Below are 24,889 nucleotides of genomic sequence, written 5' to 3' on the forward strand. Positions count from 1 at the left end.
AATTAGAAATTCAAATTACAGTGTATTAATGTTGCACATCGGATATTTCTAAGTTATTTGAAATTAGTAAAATGATGTATCAAAACATAAAGTTACTCCTATCATTTACCAGTGAACTTTAACAATATCTTTGCAGTACAAATATCATATGTTTCCTAGGATACTAAACAGATTACATGAAGAATTTCTTCATTTGCTAATTCTATGGTATGTGATATAAAATTACAAGAAGATACTTTAAAGAAAAATGTCTGCCATTTCAATCAATATCCAACAATATATAATTTTGCATCCTTTACAATGTATATAACCTTTTCTTGGATAGTAAGTAACTTATATTGTCAATTTCTTGGCTAAGCAGGTATACATGTACTTACCTGAAGACATAGGTGGAGGTCCCCAGGCTGGTGCCCCGAATGCATTCATACCAGAATTCATCTGCATCACACTTTTAACATTCTCAACAAATGGATTCTCTTCAATAATATATCAACTTTAATGTATCTTGTATAATCAAAATAATTGTAATAGATTTTATTACTATTTTCATCAAGTTTATACCATAACTTATAAAACAACCCTTTTGTCATTTCAAGCATTTCTATATTTTTGGTGTAATTAAAGGACTTCCCTGCTTCAATTAGATAATAGCCTGTAATCTGCAGGTATAAAGAAGCTACTAAGAAAACAAACACTCTACTGAACTAGTTGCATAGTACATGTGCTTTAATTCTATATTCTTAGAAAATGTTTTCTGTTGTTACAATATATACCATTTAATGTAGTTAAATTCATACCATCAAGATTAAGTAAATCATCGCTGGGTTTGACAGGTGATGTCTGTGCAGCAGGGGCCGCTGTTGGGCTTACAAACGGGTTGTTTGTTGACGGAGGTGTCGGCTGACTAGGTGATGCACCCGTTTCTTTAGCTTTCTGATCCTAAAACAGATTTTAACATATCTACATCATATAATCTATAAAACATGTCCCAGTTATCACAAGTCAACTGTTATATTCATCACTGAAACTATTTATTTTAATGATTTACTATATCTGAACATTTCATATCTTTTTCAACCATCATCTGTATATAATATTACAGGAAGCTACTTTTCAACCAAAAGTAATCCAGGTGAATTCAGATCATAACTTTTAAAACAATCTACTTAATAAATACCTTTAAAATTTACATTGAAAAGTGAACAGGGTAATATACAAAGAAGACAATTTTGAACCACATACTTTTTAATACAACTGAAAATATAATTTTACCTTTTCTAAATAAAGACCATATACAATAAGTGTACAAAAAAGAAAAGAAATATGTCCATAATATATATTTCTTATACAATAAACTGATAAGATTTAAAATGATAACTATTGAACAGAAATAGACAAAAATAAATGTGGTAATGAGTGTTGTAATAAACTAACTGAATGTTGTATTGACAAAGATAGAACACATCAATCAATATAACATTGGTGTATTAATATAACATGATCTGTAGGAAGTAGTCAAACAAACTGTTACTTTGTATTCAAGAAGATCATTCTAAACCATTTAGAGAATCATCAGGCTATGAAAGGCTGCATGATGGATCAGATAAAAAGATGCCTTATAAATACTGAGGGAGGAAGACCATAGATAATCCAGGGCCGGAGGTTGTATGATTACACCAATAATGTCCTGTCAACATCTTTGTTGGGTTTTGAATACAGTGATTTCACTTATTTAGCCAAATTATTGTTTTTTAAATAACTGTGAAATATCATCAGTGATTGCTCTATCAAAACAGTAAAACTGAATTGATTTTACTGTGAAGTAATAAAACTAAATGTTAAAGCAACGTTTATATAGAAGTGGCATACATTAAACAGTGGATAAGACACTCCTGATCATGTTATATAAAAACATTACACTTACTGATACAAGTAAGGGGCTATACTTCTAAACAATCATCAAAATAAAAGTTCAATGCAAATGTGGACAAATCAAACTAAAAAGCGGTGTTTCTACAGACTATATACCAACACTGTTTGTAATGGAAGCCTTATCACTATGGCAACCACAACCACTCAAACAATGACCATCTTTTGTGATGTTTACTAAATTAGTTTCCTGAAGATTAATGAATAATGTGCAATGCTGTATACACTTAAGATAGGATACTTCTGAATATTCCCACCATGTATAAAATATTCCGCATATGAACAAATTCAGGATTTCCCTCTATTAAGCCTTTGATAATCCCAGTGTATAATGACTATATCCCTAAAATAATCCCACCAAATTTATATCCCTAAAAAAATCCCAACTAATTTATATCCCTAAAATAATCCCAACTAATTTATATCCCTAAAATAATCCCAACTAATTTATATCCCTAAAATAATCCCACCTAATTTATATCCCTAAAATAATCCCACCTAATTTATATCCCTAAAATAATCACACCTAATTTATATCCCTAAAACAAGGAACATCGCAATGCGATGCAACCAGGTTTTCAGCAAAATATTTCACAGAAGCTTTGTCATGAAGGGGCATTTGTTTTTAATTGAACTTTTAGGAGGAATTATGGCTTTTTTAATATTCCTCAAACAAAAATGATTGAGAAATCTTATGTTGTCTATTCGCCTTTTTTCCCCAAATGTTTTAGAAAGGTAAACAGTACTTTATTTTTGCTTAATTTTTGCATTTTTGCGTCTCTTGTCATTTTCTTTTGTCAACAATATTGGCGTGTGGTGTTTTGTGCGATATCAAGAAAAGTATGTTCACAATTTTAAAAAAATACTTGAATGATGTCTTGGAAGAAACATGGGAATTTAGTGAGCGCCAGGGCACTTGATGACAAAGCTTCTGTGAAAGTTTGGTCAAAATCCATTGAGAAATGTAGGAGAAGTTGCGCACTGTAGAAATTGTTCACTATATATTCTGTATAAGAAAAAATATACAAAGGGCCATAATTCGGTCAAATATTATCCAATCACAAAACCCCGACAATATGTGCCAGGCACTTGAAAACAAAGATCTAAGAAAGTTTGGTCAAAATCCGTTGAGAAATGTAGGAGGAGTTGAGCACAGAAGAAATTGTTCTCTATATATTCTGTATAAGGAAAAAATATACAAAGGGCCATAATTCGGTTAAATATTATCCAATCACAAAACCCCGACAATATGTGCCAGGCACTTGAAAACAAAGCTTCTAAGAAAGTTTGGTCAAAATCCGTTGAGAAATGTAGGAGGAGTTGAGCACAGAAGAAATTGTTCACAATATATTCTATATAAGGAAAAAAAACAAAGGGCCATAATTAGGTCAAATATATACCAATTGCAAAACCCTGGCAATATGTGTCAGGGCACTTGATGACAAAGCTTCTGAGAAAGTTTGGTCAAAATCCGTTGAGAAATGTAGGAGGAGTTGCGCACAGAAGAAATTGTTCACTATATATTTTATCTAAGGGAAAAAAACAAAGGGCCAAAATTAGGTCAAATATTATCTAATCGCAAAACCCCGACAATATGCGCCAGGGCACTTGATGACAAAGCTTCTGTGAAAGTTTGGTCAAAATCCGTTGAGAAATGTAGGAGGAGTTGCGCACAGAAACTATATATTCTATATAAGGAAAAAAAACAAAGGGCCATAATTAGGTCAAATATATACCAATTGCAAAACCCTGGCAATATGTGTCAGGGCACTTGATGACAAAGCTTCTGAGAAAGTTTGGTCAAAATCCGTTGAGAAATGTAGGAGGAGTTGCGCACAGAAGAAATTGTTCACTATATATTTTATATAAGGGAAAAAAACAAAGGGCCATAATTAGGTCAAATGTTATCTTATCACAAAACCCCGACAATATGCGCCAGGGCACTTGATGACAAAGCTTCTGTGAAAGTTTGGTCAAAATCCGTTGAGAAATGTAGGAGGAGTTGCGCACAGAAACTATATATTCTATATAAGGAAAAAAAACAAAGGGCCATAATTAGGTCAAATATATACCAATTGCAAAACCCTGGCAATATGTGTCAGGGCACTTGATGACAAAGCTTCTGAGAAAGTTTGGTCAAAATCCGTTGAGAAATGTAGGAGGAGTTGCGCACAGAAGAAATTGTTCACTATATATTTTATATAAGGAAAAAAAACAAAGGGCCATAATTAGGTCAAATATTATCTAATCGCAAAACCCCGACAATATGCGCCAGGGCACTTGATGACAAAGCTTCTGTGAAAGTTTGGTCAAAATCCGTTGAGAAATGTAGGAGGAGTTGCGCACAGAAGAAATTGTTTACGCCCGCCCGCCCGCCCACCCGCCCGCCCGTCCGCCCGCCCGCCGACATACCTCAATCTAATAACCAGTTTTTTCCTTCGGAAAACCTGGTTAATAATCCCACCTAATTTATATCCCTAAAAATAATCCCAACTAATTTATATCCCTAAAATAATCCCAACTAATTTATATCCCTTAAATGATCTCAATTAATTTATACAAACAGATGATATGCCAAATGTTATCCCAACAGTTGTCATACAGAACTAGGCAAAGGTTGGATTTTCCAAGCTAATTTCCCGGTACAAACATTTACCGTTATAGCTTCACAGTGCACTACCTTTCACAATAGATTTGACAACCTCTTGTGCTTATGTTCAAAAATATAACTGTAAAAGTTTGTGTGTGTCCCTAAATTAGCTGGGAAAACTGAAAAAAAAATCTTAATTTCGAGTTGGTCAATTTTGTACAAAATGAAGCAATATACCTAAAATCTCAATTAATACATCACAAAAGACAGTCAGCTTGTTTATTTAGCCACATTCACTGCATCAGCACATGCTTTGTTTAGCTTATATATAAATTTGTATTTATGATAAGTTCAAACACAAAGGTGCTAGATTGAACATTGTAGCTTCTATGAAAATTTTTCAACAGAAGTTGAAAATTTCGACCAGTGTAATGTAAGTGATGCAGTGAAGTTTGAGTACCTGAGGTTCATCAGACAATAAATCAATGACAGGACCATCCTGATGCCCTTCCTGATAGTAATATAGTTGTCAGTGTTAGTACTAGGGTTATTATTATTCTCTGATTTTATCATACAATTATATTGTATATCATTAAAACAAAGATCAACTATAAGTCGCCCTATCTAATATGATAAATATATATACAGAAATTATAACATATCTATAAGTCCTGACATTACTGACTTAAAAGTTTAACTGACCATCATTCTTTTCAAGTATTTCAAAGTCAAAATGGTTAAAATAGTCATGCTAATAGTAAGGAGCTTGATAAGACTGTATGGATATGAAGACTGGCCTGAAATTATACTGGCTGTATAAACACCATTGTCATTGTTATAAACTCAAAAACTGTAACCTTCAATACCAGATTGTACATGCATCATTATGATGTGACCAGGAACAACTTAATCCAACCCAAAGCTTCATTCATATAACCCATGCAAAGGAGTATTCAGTAATTCATGTAGGATTAAGTAGGAAAAGAAATATGTCCCTAAATCAGTCAATTATAACAATGGCATTTTGTCACCTACCAAACTATACCAAGGAATGAACCTTATAGCAAGTAACTAATTTTTACACAAAGCTATCAATTTTTGGACATTGTGTCACCTTAGTGCTGTACTGTTACCTGCTTATATAATTTAAAAGGAGTAATAACCAGTTACTGCACTAAAGTGACAATAGAATCCATTCAAACATGAATATATCAATAAATATATCTGAAGATTAATAGGCTATAAAATGTTTGACTCTTTTTTGAAAAAATATCTATCCATTCGATAATATTGTTTCTGTTAGTAACTGAAAACTTATGTATGCATTATAATTATAAAGCTTTGTTAAAGTACCTTTAGAATGTGTGATGTTTTATTATAATGATACATGGTATTACATGATGCAGGCAACATGTGTACACACATTCAACAGAAATATTAATTTATAGCAACTGTTTAACATTCAACATATTATATATTCTCCAAATAACAATTTTTAAACTGTTTTCCAACTTAAAAAGTATATTACAGCTTGTTTTTTACAGAAATATTGGATACATTAAAATTAGAAATGTAGCTTTTGTTTATAAGCTGAAAGAAAGCATTTCTTTGGTTATGTCAGAATTCTAATACTACCTTGTCTGTCAAGCTGGAGCCCTGAATAGAACAACACCAATCAGTATTCATATGTAGTCAAACATCTTAACATTTACTGTCACAGTTTATAAGACCTCTTGCTTGACTAGCATTTTAAATGATTTGTTTTCCCAATCCATTATATAATGCAAAATAGATACTGAAGATTTCAACTAAGAGGTGTATATATTTAAGTGAATAACAATACAAATTGAAATAGTAACTCAACAGCACCTTGTGCATAGACATGGATATTGTAATACATATAGATTTTAAACTTCCTGAATACAATTTCTTTTACAAGGAAACTAGATGATTCTGGTATTGTTCACATAAAGTAGGCAAGAGAATTTCAGTGTAACATGTTCCCCTACAAGATTATTGTATTATCAATCTTGACAGATAGATAAACAGTCTCCATGCAGACATGATGCAAATACTATTATAATTCAATATAAACAGAGAGGAAAACCAGATTTCCTGTGCTGTAAGAGATATTGGTGTGCTTTATGGAACAATGTGATCAAACTGTATATAAAATTTTTAGGTAAAACAAAAACAAGAGTATACTTTTACAAGGATACTTTTTATTTATTTTTTTTTTTCTTTTCTTTTTTTATTGGGGGCAGGGGCTGGGCAGATTGGCGGCTTAAAAAAACAGATTTTTGAAATTAAATATCTTATTTGTAAGGTCTGTTAAAGTACCTTGAAAAATAACCCTTATATTACTTGTCATACCCTGTATATATACATTATGTGTAGAGTTTACTTGGGCAGGCAATAAGTTACCCAAACAGATCATGAAAAATCTGTCCACTAATTTAAATATGATGCATCATTTTCAATATTGATAAATGACAAAGATCACTTGCTTGGGAAAAAATGAATGAAAACAATAGAGGCAAATACAGTTATCTACAAAAGACAGCTTGTGTTTTACATCATAAATAATTGATGGTTGAAACACACAAATCAATACCATGTTCTGTCTGTTTTCATTGATAAGCTCACTTATAGATCATACTTTACTATATACAGTACAACTACTTCAAAATAAAGCAGAGCCCATCAACTGCAGTATTTTGATTAAATGTTGTAAAAGCTAGACAAGGGAATTATTGCTTCTTTGGCAAAATATTTGAAGTTTTCAAGGGCTGTTGATATTGGATAGGCTTCCTGATTGATAAGGCATTCCCATACAAGATTAACAAAAATCTCTAAAAGGCACACATTTTAACTTTGCTTCAACCTTGAAAGGTTATATATAGTACAGGATACAGCATTTAATAGCAATGCTCTATTAACAAATATACCCCAATTTTTTATCATATTTTTTGTACCAAACAGTGTACTTTATAAAATACAGCACATTAAATCAAATATAGCACAGGTCATCAAAATTTGCAGTTTATCATATATAGCATTGCAACAAGTAAATCACTGAATGCATAAAGCAAAGCATTCTAAAATGTAAATTTGCAAAACAAAAAGTATATGTATAAAGAAATAGATGCAATATTTATTAATACTGAGAAAAAAAGAACTGGTAAACCTATAAATAGTTGTGTAATAAAGTCGAAATGTATGTTATATGTATAATAAAGGCGAAATGTATGTCATATTTCACCGGCAGATAGTTTCAACTCAAGTACTACATGATGTCTATGAAATTGTGGAAGGATATGAAAGATGGGTTTTATTCTTTATTGACTTTATAGAAATAGTTCTTGCAACAGTCATTAAGCAGTGGGAGGAACATATCTAGCTACTGTCCTAGGTTCCGTACTAGGAGTAGCCTCTTATTCTGTTATTTACTATGAACCTTTCTGCAAAATGCACTTGCATCAGGAGCTGATAATGATAAACTTCAACCAAATTATCACAAAAATGTCATGTTGGTGCCACATCCAGCCCTGTAGTAAGCCTTGATTAGATAACCCCTGCCTATTTAATGTCTGGCTGATTTTAATTTTGAGAGAAAATAAAGTTGATCTCAATCATTTCACAGACATTAACCCCTTCAGCAACAACCTTTACATTAAATGTCTTATGTGAAACTAATTTCTGTTAAACTACTACATTGTTGCATTTTACTTTTTACATATACATATATATGTATAAATATGATCTTGTTTTTACAATGTAATAGAGAATAAAGGATTTATACAGTCACACCAAGTCTTAAGAATGCATGTAGATGCATGAAGACAAGTTAAATTTATCAGAAAGTTATACTAGGCAACACCATTGAGCCTATGCTTTTACTGGACAGAAAATAAAGCTTTAGAATACAAAATAAACCTTTTACAAGACACTTCCATATTTTAATTTCTAAAAGAAATATCTGCTCAACAATGTTTAGAAGTCAATCACGTACTTCCAGTGAAATACAATCTGTAGGCTCATGATTTCAATTTTTCAAAAGAATATCAAATTGTCCTTGAATTATTTAACTCCTATTTCCTATCCATTGAATGTAGGGATGGCAATGAATGACTGATGAATTGAGTACATGTACTAGATCGAATGTCTGAGTATCAGTTAACAAATTGACACTGGAGTACTTGGTAGAAAAAAGTATCACATCATTTTTCCGTCTAAATATAATTATAGTGAAATAAAATAATTAAGATTTTCTGAGATACATAAATTGTACATCTTTCACTACAGAAACATTTAAACTTGCTGAATGTAATAAAAACATCTGTGCCAGTGAGAATATCTAACAACAAATTGACAATGGTTAATGTCTTAATGAGGCATTCATCAGTTAACAGGTGACAAACAAAAACTGTCTCTTAAAACATTTTCGGCTGGTTATGAAATTGAATTTCCAAAGATTGTAGTTACACAGTTTTAAAGTCCTATGAAATCTTTTTAGAAACTGGGTACTCTATTAGAAGAATAACCGATTACTTACAGTACTTAATTCAGTAATCGTTGCCATCCCTAATTGAATGTATTTATAACTGTAGCATCCACCTCTAAGAAATAATAGAATCTGTTTGTGTGATTTAAGAATTTCGATATATAGAAAGGTATGGAGAAAAAAAATATACACTGCAAATGACAGGTAAAAGAAGTTACCTTTAATTGTTGTAGTTGTTTACTTTCCTCCTCTAGGATTTTACGTTTTTCCTCTTCTGATACCTGTATTGTACTGTTACCAGCAATCTGGTTGATGGCCGAGTTGTAGCCTGATGGTCTATAACAAATGTATATATATATAAATCATACTCATATACTTAAAACCAAACATGACATTTTCTAATTACTGAAACAATAAAAATACATTAAAAAAAATGTTGGAGGAAAAAAAAAATCAGTAACTCCCACAATGGTATATCATTAGTATTCATTGTAAAGCATTGTAAAGTATGAAGGGAATGGATGATTAAATTCAGATGTTAAAATTTACTAAATTTTTATACCTCTTAAGTACAGAACTTTCTACATATATGTGCTGAGAACTGCAAAAGCCAGAATTCTAAAATCACTCACACATGTTCCACTAATTCTGATATTGCTGGGCATCATTAGAATGTAAAACTTGCAGGCTGATTCTTGAACAACTAATATTCTCATGTAACATAACTTAAATTGATAAAATATATGAATTAAATGGCTAAGAGTGAGGTGTGTCTAGATAATAAACTTACTTTGGTGGTGGTGCAACTGTTGTTGCCACACCTTTCTTGCCTTCCAATGACTTCAAATGCTCTTCAAGGGCATCCAATAAACTAGATGGTGCCTAAAACATATACACAATATATCAAAATAATAAATAATTTTAGATTTCCCTTTGCCAATTCCACAGACTTACAATAAAAACTTAAATATAACAAAGAGTTAAGAACTAGTAGATAAATTATTTACCTGTTAAAAGAAGAATTGATGACATACAAGTTTTTCTCAATGAAAACAAAATCTTAGCAGATCACTTTGATCCATTAATAGCATGTTTCTTTGTTAAGCTTAAAGCTAAACAATTCTTAACAAAATAATGACAAAATGGAAGAATATCCCTATGCCTACCTTCAATTATGCTTGAATAACAAATACTGGTTATATAATTACTATTTACTAAATTAAACAATTTGTCAGAAGTTAATTACATTTAAAGCAAAGATATGATAGATTGATGTAAGTATTACACATATATAATATAACACATAAAAATGTTAGGTCTATATTGTGGCCTCCCCAGGGTCTTATAAAATGCATTTTCATGCAAGGGATCAATTTATACTACATTGGTCCTAAATACTGTATAGAAGAGATAATACATGGATCTACAGTATGTTCCATATTTGATTCAAGCATTATAGTATGTCAAAGACAGTAAGATACATAACTTTTCTTTTTTTTGTGTTTACCGTTTCTTTCAACTTTTTGTGTGTTTACCAGTTTGATTATAAGTAAATAACACCTTTTTGACATGCCATCAATTTTAGAAAGTTGTTTTTCCTTTTGAAACCAAAATAATGCCTCAAGGAAAAAAAAAACAAAATTGTGTGCCAAATTGTAATTACCTCACTGGTAGATTAATGTGACATTAGACAAACCTGTTTACAATAAATTCTTTACTCCTGAAGAGACCACAATATCATAGTCTATCTGCTGTGATCTTTTCCAGGAGCAGCATGTCTGCTTTATTACAAATATTTACAATTCCCATTTAAAAATATATGTTTTTGCCAACATTTTTAAACATATAACATTTACTCATTAACAAATGTAATCCTTTACCTTCAATAAACCAATGTTTCAGAATGTGAGATGTAAACAACGTAAAAATTAAATATTGGAAATCAGTGCTCAATTTCAAAGGTCTCCTTTGTACCAAAAGAGGAAAACCCGACGCCCAGAGAAAAAAACAATTCTTCAAACATGAATTTATTTGATCCCAAAGAGCAGAGAAACTATGACACTGTTCTCTAGCAAAGCAGTCAAAGAATGTATGCAGTTGTCAGTGGGTGTAAATATGCATGGCTTTCCATTCATTTGTTGTTAAATATAAAATTAAAAAAAATTGAGGGTTTAGAGCAAAACTAGTCTATCTGCTTCTATATCTATATAAAGATGGACCAGTTTCGCTCTAAGCCCTCAAAAATATTAAGTGAAGATTATGTTATCAACATTGTTAAATGATTTCTATAATGTATGGGTTTTACATGTTCACCTATTTATTCATACATCAACAAATGAACAGCCAGATCATGCAATTATTACTCAAACATGGACTTACATGATCTTTGGAAGTGCCTATAAGACCCTGGGAAGTGAATAAAATTTATCAAAACTAAACTTGATCAAAAAACTTAACTTTAACACAACAGTAACTATGTGAAGTTGCACATACTTTATACTTTATTACATTTACCACACTTCATTCATTATAAACGTACGTTAATAAAACACTTCCTAACATACATGTTTCTGATAAAAAACTTAACTAAAGTATTTAAATGGATATGTTTGGTATGCAAATATAAGAATAGCACACATGTATAGTATACATGTATATCTCTAGAATAAAGTGGATAATGCTAGCAAGCAGTAATGTAAACAGGGATATAAGCTGCGACCAGAAATCAGACCAGGTTCACCAGTTGGAAAGACCCATGACTCACATTCATAATTTTCACATAAATAAAACATACAAACATGCCTTATTGAAAATTCTCCATCAAATAAATAAAATATCAAAATATACATGTATATCATGCCTACAATTGTGTATGAAGTATGTGCAACTTTACCATTAAAAATATAATGGAAAATTAACAAAACTTAGGTGTACTATATATGAAGCAACGTTAGTGTTTGATAAATTTTGAAAAAAAATATCATAAAACTTAATATCTCTACAACAAAATATGGAGTGACAATGGGAACTATAACAAGAGGGCCATGATGGCCCTGAAGTCGCTCACCTGTATATAGGCCCCCAGAGTGGGGCAGGGCTTTTATTTTAACAAACTTGGTAAACACCCATTACAAGATGTTTCATGCTAAACATCTAAGGTCTAGCTCGTTGAGTTTTTAAAAAAAAGATTTTTTAAGTTTTAACTATACACATATAGTTTAAAGCAATGACACCCCTAGGGCGGGGCCAGTTTTGCCCCCAGAACTTTTTTTAACAAACTTTGAAGACACTCACTAGAAGATGTTTCATGCTTTATATCTAAACTCTAGCTATTTGGTTTTTTTCAAAGAAGATTTTTAAGTTTTTGCTATACACATATAAGGAAAATCAATGTCCCCCTGGGCAAGGCCAATTTTGACCCTAGGGCTTTTATTTGAACAAACTTTGAAGACACTAACTGGAAGATGTTTCATGCTTAATATCTTAACTCTAGCTATTTGGGTTTTTTCAAAGAAGATTTTTTAAGTTTTGCTATACACATAAATAAAATCAATGACCCCCAGGGCAGGGCCAATTTTGACCCCAGGGCTCTCATTTGAACAAATTTGGTAGACACCCATTAGAACATGTTTCATGCTAAATATCTTAGCTCTAGCTCTTTGGGTTCTTTAAAAGAAGATTTTATAAGTTTTTACTATATGCATATAGGGAAATCAATGACCCCCTGGGGCTAGGCCCATTTTGACCCCAGGGCTTTTATTTGAACAAACTTGATAGACACTCATTAGAAGATGTTTCATGCTAAATATCTTAGCTCTAGCTCTTTGGGTTCTTTAAAAGAAGATTTTTTAAGTTTTTACCATATGCATATAGGGAAAATCAATGACCCCCTGGGGCCGGGCCAATTTTGACCCTAGGGCTTTTATTTGAACAAACTTGGTAGACACCCATTAGAACATGTTTCATGCTAAATATCTTAGCTCTAGCTCTTTGGGTTTTTTAAAAGAAGATTTTTTAAGTTTTTACTATATGCATATAGGGAAAAATAATGACCCCCGGGCGGGGCCAATTTTGACCCAAGGGCTTTTATTTGAACAAACTTAATAGACACTCACTAGAAGATGTTTCATGCCAAATATCTAAGCTCTACCTCTTTGGGTTTTTTAAAAGAAGATATTATAAGTTTTTTCTATCGGTTGCCATGGCAACAAGAGTTCTGCATGGAATTAAATTCTTTGAACAATTTTTAAAGGTGACCACCAAAGGAACATTTCTGTGAAGTTTGGATTAAATTGGCTCAGCGGTTTATGAGGAGATATCATCTAAAGTAAAAGTTAACGGACGACAGACCGACACCAGACGAAAAGTGTCACAAAAGCTTACCCTGTCACTTTGTGACAGGTGAGCTAATAAAATTATATCACAGTAAACAATATTAAATGAAGCATTATGAATGAAAAATCTTGACTATATTTATGATGAAACTAAATGATAAATGAATGTTACATATAGCCAGGCAGATAGTACATGGAAACTTACCTTGGCCAAGTCTGGAATATCTCCTTTGTCTATACCAACATTCTGTAATACACAAACAATATCATACAGTTTGTTTGCAAAAACATGTCAATAATCTTGTCATTTACATTTTGTTATATTGAATACGTTGTTGTTCCTGTTGAAAGATCATTAGTTCCAGTTTCAAAACATAATCAAAATATGTTTGTTCCAGTTTCAGAAATTACAATTCCAGTTTTAAGACAAGTTCAGAAATTGTTTCAGTTTCAGAAATAAGCAGTTCCAGTTTCAAGACAAGTTTAGAAATAATTTGATCCAGTTTCAGACAAGGTTAGAGCTCCTTCATTCCAGTTATTAGAAATGTTTGGAAATCAAAAGTTCAATTTTTGACTGCCAAGAATGTTGTGTAGACAGATCCATGCTGTAACTTACCTTGCTGGTAGTAAACTAGATAAGGTTTATATAATGTTTATATAATGAATGTAATTTTATTGCATTTCTTATCATGTTAAAGTATGTCTACATTTTGGATCTGATGAAGATAAATTAAGGCAAATATAAATGCCCCATGCTATAATGAATGAATCATATTTGCAAATCATGCATTTGTGTGATTAATCATACTTAATCAAAATATATACATAAGATATACACTATTTTATCATGTTTTTATGACAATTATAACCGGTAGAACTATATCATCATTTTGTCAATACAATACAGGCCTCGACATTAGCGGTGGTCCGTTGGTCCGAGATCACTTGATTTTAGCAAGGACCACCTAATTTTAAAACCGACTGGTCCGTCGGACCACTTGAATTTTCTGGTTGCTGCAAGGCTCATTTGGAAGAATGGCAATTTGGTGAAAAACATGTTATATAATTTTGTTTAAAATCATGTGTCCAATACATGTACAAAAAGACATGTATATGATCATTAATCTCTGATTAGTTAAAGAAGTTCTTAAGTCATCAGTAACTTTCATTTTAAGTCGCTAAAGTTTTGTTTATGCAAGTTAAAAGAGTTAAGAATTTGTGATATTAATTTAGGTACAAAATCCATTCAAATGGTGCTAGTAATTATGCATTATCTGGTAACCACAGCGGAACCATTAACATTTATGTTATGTTACATGTTTATCAACCGTGAGTATCCGATGATGGTAATTATATTATATTGGATAAACTTAAATTTCAACTTGAATAACGGCAGCAAACAAAAGGAACTGGAAAAAATACAACTAGTAATTCTATGCTATTTATCTTTATTTTAACTGTATAACGATAAAAGATCTATTTCTTCTAGAGTTATAATTATTTTAAAAGGTTAAAAATACCTAATGTCAAAAATGAATATCAACCAACAAGCAACAGGGAGGTAAAATTCTGTATTATAAATCTGTGAGAAAAATAAGATAAACTATAGTTATATATAACGTTGTTATTATTTTAATAATTTAGATATTTTCTTGTTTTCAAAGACAAGAATAAGATAATTTATTAGTTTCATTACAAATGTTAATCTATAAAAGATACTACAGGGCTCACGCTGTCGGTCGCCATAGTCGCCATTTGCGATTATTTTATAAGATTGGCGATTATTTTTGCATTTTGGCTACAAAATCTGGCGATTATTTTTTACTTCCAACAGTGTTTAAATAAAGTGTAAAAATCGATAAAGAATGCAGTAGACCCAATTAACACCAGCGGGGTGGATTTAATTGAGTGTCAACTTTTGATCGGTCACGTGCTGCTTACCATATTGCCCGAGATGATAGAAATACATGCGAGATGTAAAATTGTATAAGTACTTTGAAGATATTGTCCAGCATTATAAAAGCCATCAAGTATTCATCAATTAGCCACAAAAATCGTCTTAAAATTGATAAACTGGATATTGATCAACCCAAAATTTACCGTAAATTGTAGTAATTGCAAATTTTGATTTTTTTTTTTGTTTTAAGCTGCTTGACTAAATCGCCAGTGGAAATCAATGATAAAATATTTAAAAAGTATTAACTTTCAAACAACTTTTTTGACAACAACCAAAATTGTGAATATTTCTTCAGAAAACAGGAAACAATCCGATTGTCACATATTTTCGCGACACCGATAATTTTGTTATTTATTTTAAGGTGAAAATAAGCTATGTTCTGTTTAAAAATCTTTACTTTTATCGCAGAAAATTTGTTTTACATTGGTGATGATGACATTTTTCAGTAAGTTTTTCAGGAAAAAAGGCTGCATTCTGTGAATGAGTTTGCAAGTGTTATTTCTACAGGCTAATACGACCTAGATCTACTCCAGTTCTGTATTGACAGTGGTTATAGCTGACAAAATTTGATTAGAACAAAAAAAAAGAAATTGTCTGATAACAGCATTAATATGTAAAGTTGTAAAGAATCTTTAATATTATTGTTATACAGTAATTATACTATGTAACATTTTTATTCTATTTTCTATAATAACAATTAAAGTTGTGGTTCTATGTAAAAAAAAAGGTAGTTATCAATATACACAAAAAATGTATCAGTTTATTTGAGAATCCTTATAAAACTGAAAAAGTTTATTTGTAATGTTTATTTTTTATTTATTTTTTGTAATGTTTACTTATGTTGTTAATCGCTAAATCGTGAATAGTTCGCTGAACTTTTGGCTATTATTTTTTTAAGTTGAAAATATTGGCTATTATTTCATTTGAGCCAGTGTAAGCCCTGTACTATGTTATTATCATGATTGTATCAGCAATGAATATTTGAATAACAGTAAGAAAATAACAGACACAAATGGCTTCACTATTCCCTAACTTGAGTTGAGGGAGAAATCAATTCAATATAAAAGTTAACATAAGTAAGAGCTCTGTTGTGTATTTTTGAATGAGATAAAAACAAACAAACAAATAACTCTACGATAAAATACCTACTGACTTGCTCTCCCTTTTCTGATTAGATGAAAAATATATATCTAAAAATATCTGTTTTCTTTAAAGGTTAATAATACATCTTTGTCATCAAGTTTAAACATTTTTTCTACATTTGCAGTAAAATGATATAATAATGATAACTGACCACCCGGCTTCTGGAAGGACCACCTAGCTTTTAAATCTAGTGGTCCGGCATACCACCTGCTAAAAAAATTAGTGTCGAGGCCTGCAATAATTATACACACATAATGATTGTTAAAAAAAATATTCAGTATGTGTCTTTTTATTCACCTGCTACAGGTGACTGAATCTACCCATGTGACCAGTTTAGTTTGTTTATAATAGGGGGTTAGCTTGTAGACAGTATAATGTTGAAACATCAGCATATAATCCTTACCTCAGCAACTTTTAGGAACTCTGAGACTTTATCCATCCTCACTAAAAACTTTTTATAAATATCTAATGCCTCTTTACATTGTTTCTTGTTCATATCAAAAAATTTCTCTGAAAAAACAAAACAACATAAAATCAGTGAAATTGAAAAGTATTTTTAGTTCAAAAGTTCATATAATTACTATATTTTAACAAAGTAGGTAAATGTCTTATTGCAGTATTCTTTTTTATTTCTGCAATTCAATAATGCATATAACTGAACATACAATTTAGCATTTTTAAAATTAAAATCTGAATTGCTCTTGCAAAGAAAATATCTGTTTGTTTTAAATTAGAACACATGTACTTGCACTTGTATTAGGCATTCAAATTCAAACTGATCATCTGTCACAAGTAGATATAATTCAAATTGTATCCTAATTGAATTCATATAGAATCATCTTAGCTTCAGGGAAAACACTTAGATTTTCTATCATGACATGTAAGGTTTTAATCTATCAGAGTCATTTATGATATCATTTAATGCCATAGATATACCAGTCATTACAGTTAAATAATTTGCTTTCAGACATGATATCCTTTTAAGGTGCTAGGAGTGCCTTAAACACTTTAACAATATATGTTACATAGATTATAAAGAAGAAATTTTGCAATAGTGTGCTTTTTTGAAGGCTTGTATCAGCTGAGAGTAAAAAACAACAGTGGATTGTGGAAAGTTGAATTCACACAAACCAGCAAGAAATAAAACTTTACAGAACAAAAAGAATGATAAATCATCAAGAATAGAACTCTCATGTAATTTTCCTGGTAATGTATCACTGTACAGAAAATTTAAACAAAAGTAAAGAATTATTTTTTTTACTTATGGCTATATGACTAAGCTTTGCACAAGGTTATTGATACTTGTTTAGTTATTATGATGTTATCATTATTAATAATAGGAATGTGTATGAATACAATACCCTCTAACATTTGTGATGTAAATACTCTAGCAATATAAGGTGTAAACTATATTGTATAAGAAAATCAACCAGGATGTATTTCTTTAGCTGCATATGACCATACATTGATAAGAATAACTTATAGTAAGTATTATGTCCTCACCTAATAAATTGATTGTACCATCATTATAACAGGCAAATAAACGTATAAGATCTTTAAACAGCAGCATAAAGCCTGCATTTATCACACCATTAGTCAATTCATTGGCTGTACACTGAAATATAATAAACAAAACATTTATCAAAATATACCTTTATTTACATACTTCATTTCAGATTGATACTTAATGCTTCTCTATATAAGTGAGTAACTAAAACAGTTTAGCAAAAAATATTACTTAGCAGTATATTAATATTAATAATACTGCAAAATTGTAATGCTGCTTTTCATTATTTAATTGTGGCGTTTATATAAACTATTTACATGGATGCTGTCAATTTATGAAGAAATTTCATTTCTATCTCTTAAAAGGAAGTTTGCATTATTATAAATCTATAATAAAGGTTCTTGACAGGTTATATGGCTGATTATATAAACCCTTATTTGCTATACAACAGCTTGGACTATATTTACAAACAATCATTTATAAAGTATATAACCTGTCTTTATAACTAATAATATTAACAAAATTCTACAAATTAAAACAAATGTGTTGTAATTTACTGGACTTGCATTCCCTTTTTCTTCAAAATAGTTACAGGTGTACCAAAGAAACAATGCAACACATATAATCAACTCAGAGTGAATAATATGATTGGCATCTGTATCTTTTTATATCCTAAATAATAATTTGATAAATTTATCAAGGAGTTTAAGTATTTATTTAACAAGTTCTTGCAACTTATATTAACCACTTGCGAGTCCACTTCCCAGAACCAACCAGTACTGGTGTCATATGAAGAAACATGGTTATGACCCAAGCAGGGCTTGTGCCCATGTTCCCTGGGTTGAGAGGCAGACACCTAAACCACTAGGCCACCACTCCCCTTCAAGGAAAGTTAAAGCAGCGTTTCCAAATTATTTATTCAGACTAACACATGTAATGAATACTTACGTCAAATTCTAATAAAGCATCTATTTGTTTTTGTAAAACTGGCAAAGTCTTCAACAACTGTAACAAAATGACAATAAACTGCATAAAAAGATTAAATACAAATCAAGAGAATGTATCGATTTCTTTATGTTAACAGTCCAAGGCCTTTGCCATAGATATAGAGTTAAGCCACTTTATGTTTCAATGCAGTCTGTCAAGATTTTACTGTTCGACTGTTCAATGTTGACATTTTTGTTATGTATTTTCTTTTAAAATCAACAATTCTACATACAGACAAGTCCAGTGTATTATAAAATTTTAGCATGTTTAAGGTTAGGTGATACATCCATTACCTATTTCAACTGTGATTAATACTGGAGTATAAAATCTAAAAATCTGACTTATTTACAAACAAGAACTTACTTTACCTACATTCTGTTCTTTCATAATGAGATTTCATTTAAATCTATATGATCAGCTATCTGTTATTTAAATATGAATAGAATGCACAAAATCCATCAAATACTCTCAATTATTCAATGAATATAGAACAGTTCTAACCTTTTCTGAATTCATTGTACGTAACAAACCATCATCGCGACCTCTCTTTACTTTGCAGAAATCAAAAGCCATCAGTCTGTATGTAACGGCTTTCTCGTTCAGGTATTTGGCATATCTTCGGATAAATGTTGACATATCGTAACCTGTAAACACAATGTAAGATTATGCCATATAAAACAGGTCTTTGTTCCAAAAAAAACCTTAGTATCATTTCTTAGTATGACTTTGAAGATATGTAATGCTCAAAATATTTCAAAATATTGATAATTTGTTGCTCAGTCTCTAAGTAATTTCAAAATTGAGTAGAAATGTCATGCACTACAGATACATGTAAACACAGTACAAATATATTGTGCCTACAGCCACAAAACAAACTGGCAGGACCTCCTTAACTAAAATCTACATATGTTTATCTTCCAATACAGGCTGAAAACATTTTAATTGAGTGGAGAATTCATATTACCTTGTACACCAGTTTTGTCAACAAAATTTGACAGATTGAATGAACAGTTGTTTGATGCCAGGTATTGAGTGAATCTCTGAAATAAACGACAAACTGTTAAAATTCTGAATAGTAATTGTACTTAATATAGTTCTTAATATAAGGATTGGATTAATTATGACTATGTATAGAATAAGGCCAGTCTACGTGTCTTTTGATATATAAGATGCTAAAGTAACTACATATGTTTTTCAATTTCGACATAAAATTTGTTCATTAAGTAGAGCGGTTGCCTAGTGGGGATCAAGCCCTTCATGGGTCAAGACCATGCATCTTTATATGATACCAGTACTGGTTAGTTCCAGGAAATGGGTGCATCTATCAAACCTACAATACTGGTATTCAAAGATACTGTGTATGGATAATCTCCACTACAATAGTTGATATACGAAGAAGTACGAAAAACTAGGTTTGTAACAACAATATATTAATTCAATACTCAAATCCTAGTCCTTTAAATGTTTGTGACATGATATTATTCATTCACTATATAAATACCACTGACTGTTCAAGGACAGAAATATCTTACTTCATTTCCATAGTTCATTAGATTATGAATGGTAACAAGGGATTTGAACACGATAACCCAGCTAGTCTGTTGTGTACGCTCTATAAGAAGGTCCGCTAGTTGAGGTATAGATACATTTGGCTCATTTGTACACTGTAACAAATCTGAAAACATACAATAATACATAATTAAATGATGAGAAATAGCACTTTTGATGTTCATAATCATATACAATGAAATATAAATTTTTAACATGTTGTTTAAAAAAATCAAGTCTAAGTAACCTTTAGCCTGTTGGCAGTGACTGGATCAATGCAGACAGCACATCCATGCCATATTATCATGGTCTGTACTGGTTGCAATTTAGTCAGTACCGGTACTTATTTTGAAATTTTACCTAAAATTATTTCATGTTCCAAGTCCAGACTGAATGATAGACAAGTCCATTTTAGATATTTTGCATGGTAAGAGTTAAGAAAATTTTACATCAAGAGTTCAAAAAAATAAATGGTAAAAGCCATATATGAAAATAGAAGCTTGCATTCACCACTGAATATTGTCTTAATTAAAACTTAAGTTTGCAGGCTATTCATATCTGACTCAATCATTCAGGAACAAGTAATGAACAAGTAATTTAAGTATTGGTGTATTATAAGCCACTACTTGGGGTGTTTGATTACTAGCCAACGTTTTATTCATACTCCTCAATTAGGATTTTCAAGTTAACAAGTTTAATGTGATTAGAACCAGATTTGCATTTGCTTTGTTCTGTTGATTTTCTTTCCGCATATAATAGACTGGGACCAATTATAGGCCTTTCTTCCAACTTTTTTTAAGACTGTAATATAGTTGATAATTCCCAGTTAAATCTTGAAAATTCCCCCAAAACAAGAAGATTGCACCAAACTAACTCAATTTTTGGGTAATATAGCTCTTATTGAAAATATAACTCATCACCAGGGAAAAGTGAATGTTAAAACTGGCTTATTTTCTAAACTATTTTTTTAAGGAAGGGGACAATATAAAAATTCTTCACTTTAATGAGAATGACTTTTTAAATCAAAGCAAACAGGAAAACTTCAGTACATCCAAATCAATGGGATACTATGATTGCATAGCAACTAGGTACTGTATGATATGAACAATCAAAGCCAGAATAACTGCATTACTCCATATTTTAATAACTGGTAAGATTCTTTTGATGTGAAGCCCAAGATAGTTTTAACTGTTAACATATTAAACAGGAGTGACTTAATACTAATATAAATACAAAACAATGAGTCACATTCCATTTATTTTCAAACAGACTTAAGTTGATATGAAACAAACAGGTAGGATGTTGGGAGACTATAAAGACAAAACAGCAATGTTTTACACATCTTACAGGCAATTATATATAGGAAAACATTTCTGGTTACTATAAAAGTGTCAATCCCCAGCCAACTGTAATCACACACACAGGTCCTATCCCTGCAACAGTTTCACAATTTTCAAACCCAATTAATTCTGTATCCTGAGTATTTAGTCTAACAGGAAATGAGATTTATTCTTTTAATTGTAAACAGATCTTTTTCTGATGCTCTACACTGCAAATAGCTAAGACTACTGTCAATAAAAAAATCTATATACTTTACATTCTAATAAACCCAACAGAACATGTTAGGAAATTTTTGTATTTTCTTCGTAATTACTCATTGAAATTAATAGAAAATGCTTCATACAAATTAATGTCCTTATTGAGGTAATTAACAGCAACCACAAAAAACAATGAAAAAATAAACACTAATTTAAGGGGTTTTTAAAGTTTGCTACAATATGCTTATCAATAAAGGGATACTGTTATGAAAGTGAAAGTTTCACTTTATCTTGTGTGTCATCCTGACTTTCACTATATCATCAACTAATGTTCATATTTTAACCAGTGCTTGCCAATTAGCTTCATTGTATATTTGTTTTAGAGAATAAATCAATGTCCCAACACTGTTTAACAAGTAACTAGAATTACATACAACAGTCAATACATAGTCAATACACACCACACCATCTTATACAAGCAAAGCTGAAGCATTTCACTTAATGACAAGATAATTGCTAACTCATTCCACAGTGTATCTTCCAATTGCAAAATGAATAATAGACAATTATGATGACCTCTGAAGGTGCATTACTGCACAATATTGATAAAACATTTTTTCTTACTGTCTGACTATAAAACATGTTTCTAGGAAGACAGAAACTCAATAAACTGGCCTGTATCATTACAACATAAGACCTATATAATTTACATTAATATACAAGTGAGGGAGGTAGGGAAAAAGTGTTATTGCCCATATAGAGGATATATGGCAAAATCAATGAACCTTCTTCACCAGAGAATCAATACTTCAAGCCAGCTCATTGAAATTACTTGTTGGAATCAATTCTAGCTAAACAGTACCGTACTTTGTCATAATTCATGCCACAATTCAAGCCACTTCAAGTAGATTTGGAGAATCAATATTTAACAGACCTGTCATAATTATGAACCTAAGAATTTTTTCATAAACTTACTACACAGATAAATTTCAATTGCTATGCAAAGTGTGCGAGGACAAGAATGGGTCATGATACATGTTATATAATAAATGTTTGACTGTCTAAAACCATATAAATTATACTTATAAAGTACATGCATCATAATTAACTTTTGCATATTTTAAGTTTAATGAATATTAAATATTTAAATAACAGGACAATGGCACTAAAACTTTCCTTCAAATGACAAAATATTTGAAAATTCAAAATAAGTTAAACATCATGTTTTGCTTATCATATAAAACTAACTGAATCCAAATGTTGTTTCAATTAGTTTTGTTAAAACAACAAAGAAGAAAGTAGTGGCATTGATGCATTACTTGTAAAACAGATTTTAAATCATATGAACTGTTTCTAGTACTCTATTGTAAAAGCCTATTTAATAGAGATAATAATTAGCTCATTTATCTTTTCATAATTGAAAGAACATTATATCTAAAATATTAATCAATCACATATGTCGAGGTAAGTGAAAAAACAATTTACAGAATACAGTTGAATTATTCTGTGTAGAGAAGAAACAACTAGACAACATAAGCAATAGAAAAGGGAATGAGTGACAGGAATTGATTATTTAACAATTATATACAGTGGCAGGAAAAAACCAGGCATCAATCCACTGACAGTAACCAGCTCACGCTACATCTTTTTAGACAATATTCTAGAAACAACAATATTTAAACCCTACTGGTTGTTATTAAGGCAGTTTTCATGTCACCAATTCACTGAGAATAGAGCCCAGCCAGCTTACATATCCATGCAATGAGACAATGGCTGCCCATTATTACTATTTAAAAAGTTTATTTTGATCCTGAAACTCAGAAAATAAACCAACGACTGATCCAAACTTGAAACTGTCAGTGAGTCCATTTTACAAATTTTGTTGCTGAAGGGGCCAGGAAGTGAAGACTGACAGGTGTTGATATGGAATAAAACCACCTGATGCATACATAAAATGCAAACATGATATCAATCAATGGTAAACAGCCATTGAAGCTGCCATTCTAGCAACATTCATTATCCTCCCTATACAATTACATGCACATCAGCTGATCCTGGAAAATCATTAACCACTGCAATCTTTCCTCTTCTTAGATAATTTCAATTTTATAAGGAAGGAAATAAAATACCTCAGACATGATTGTTGTTGATTTTTCATTCTCAAACAATAGATTATATCATCAAACTTTAATTTAAAGTAAAGGAAAAGTGTTAACAATTGATAATTTAGTTAAATCATAGTAAATTACATTGTTTTAAAACCGATAATTCAACAAGTAAACTGACAGCTATTGTATATAACATAAAATCTGATTAGCTTTATCAGATTTGGCAAATAAAGTTCATCTAATATATCAAATAGAAACAATACTTTAACATGTTAAATATATAAACACACTTACATCATTATTTGTATGATGTAGATTAGACTGTTTCACTTTTGTATACTGGACCTACCCTATTAAATCTGAATGAGGAACAATCCATTAAAATAGCTTAAGGGATATCATGTTCGCAATCTAAAACTATGAAACCCATGGTATAGATCGAGCCTGATCAGTCTGTACAGATGTAGAGAATGGTCCAGACCTATATATCATAATAATTATGTAATTCAAAAAAAAAATATTTCCTCCATTAAATTTTTTATAGAGTTATGGAATGTTATTCACAATTACCTCAACAGCTGGTAAAAAAAAGATGAATTATTTTAAGTTTATGATAGATTTAATATTTGATTTATACTATCAACACCTCTATTCTTAACAATGCACAAATGCTGAACATAATTTACAACAGGTATGTCAGTTAATCCAATCTTTGTACAGCATGTAATTTTTTTAAGATCTGTA

The 24,889-nt window shown here is 30.8% G+C and overlaps 1 protein-coding gene across 9 annotated transcripts in view; it reads right to left on the bottom strand.

Annotated features, from left to right (window-relative positions):
• The window catches only part of LOC132731653 (phosphatidylinositol-binding clathrin assembly protein LAP-like), a 45,045-nt gene that overhangs the window by 15,385 nt on the left and 4,771 nt on the right, over positions 1-24,889 (bottom strand). For 5 of the 9 annotated variants that reach the window (XM_060717877.1, XM_060717876.1, XM_060717875.1 and 2 more), the window contains exons 2-14: positions 20,484-20,626; positions 19,916-19,991; positions 19,453-19,595; positions 18,913-18,969; positions 17,961-18,072; positions 16,861-16,967; positions 13,563-13,604; positions 11,403-11,429; positions 9,814-9,905; positions 9,242-9,359; positions 4,980-5,030; positions 798-939; positions 378-476 (exon numbers count right to left, since the gene is read on the bottom strand). In XM_060717877.1, coding sequence (XP_060573860.1) covers positions 378-476; positions 798-939; positions 4,980-5,030; positions 9,242-9,359; positions 9,814-9,905; positions 11,403-11,429; positions 13,563-13,604; positions 16,861-16,967; positions 17,961-18,072; positions 18,913-18,969; positions 19,453-19,595; positions 19,916-19,991; positions 20,484-20,626 — 1,209 coding nt within the window. Of the gene's footprint in view, positions 1-377; positions 477-797; positions 940-1,924; positions 1,949-4,979; positions 5,031-6,154; positions 6,176-9,241; positions 9,360-9,813; positions 9,906-11,402; positions 11,430-13,562; positions 13,605-16,860; positions 16,968-17,960; positions 18,073-18,912; positions 18,970-19,452; positions 19,596-19,915; positions 19,992-20,483; positions 20,627-24,889 lie in introns of all 9 variants that reach the window. The other 4 variants (XM_060717872.1, XM_060717873.1, XM_060717871.1 and 1 more) reach the window with 4 other exon arrangements.

The sequence above is a fragment of the Ruditapes philippinarum genome, unplaced genomic scaffold (genome assembly GCF_026571515.1).
Source record: "Ruditapes philippinarum isolate M1 unplaced genomic scaffold, ASM2657151v2 ctg1059_1_1_1_1, whole genome shotgun sequence".
NCBI lineage: Eukaryota > Metazoa > Mollusca > Bivalvia > Venerida > Veneridae > Ruditapes > Ruditapes philippinarum.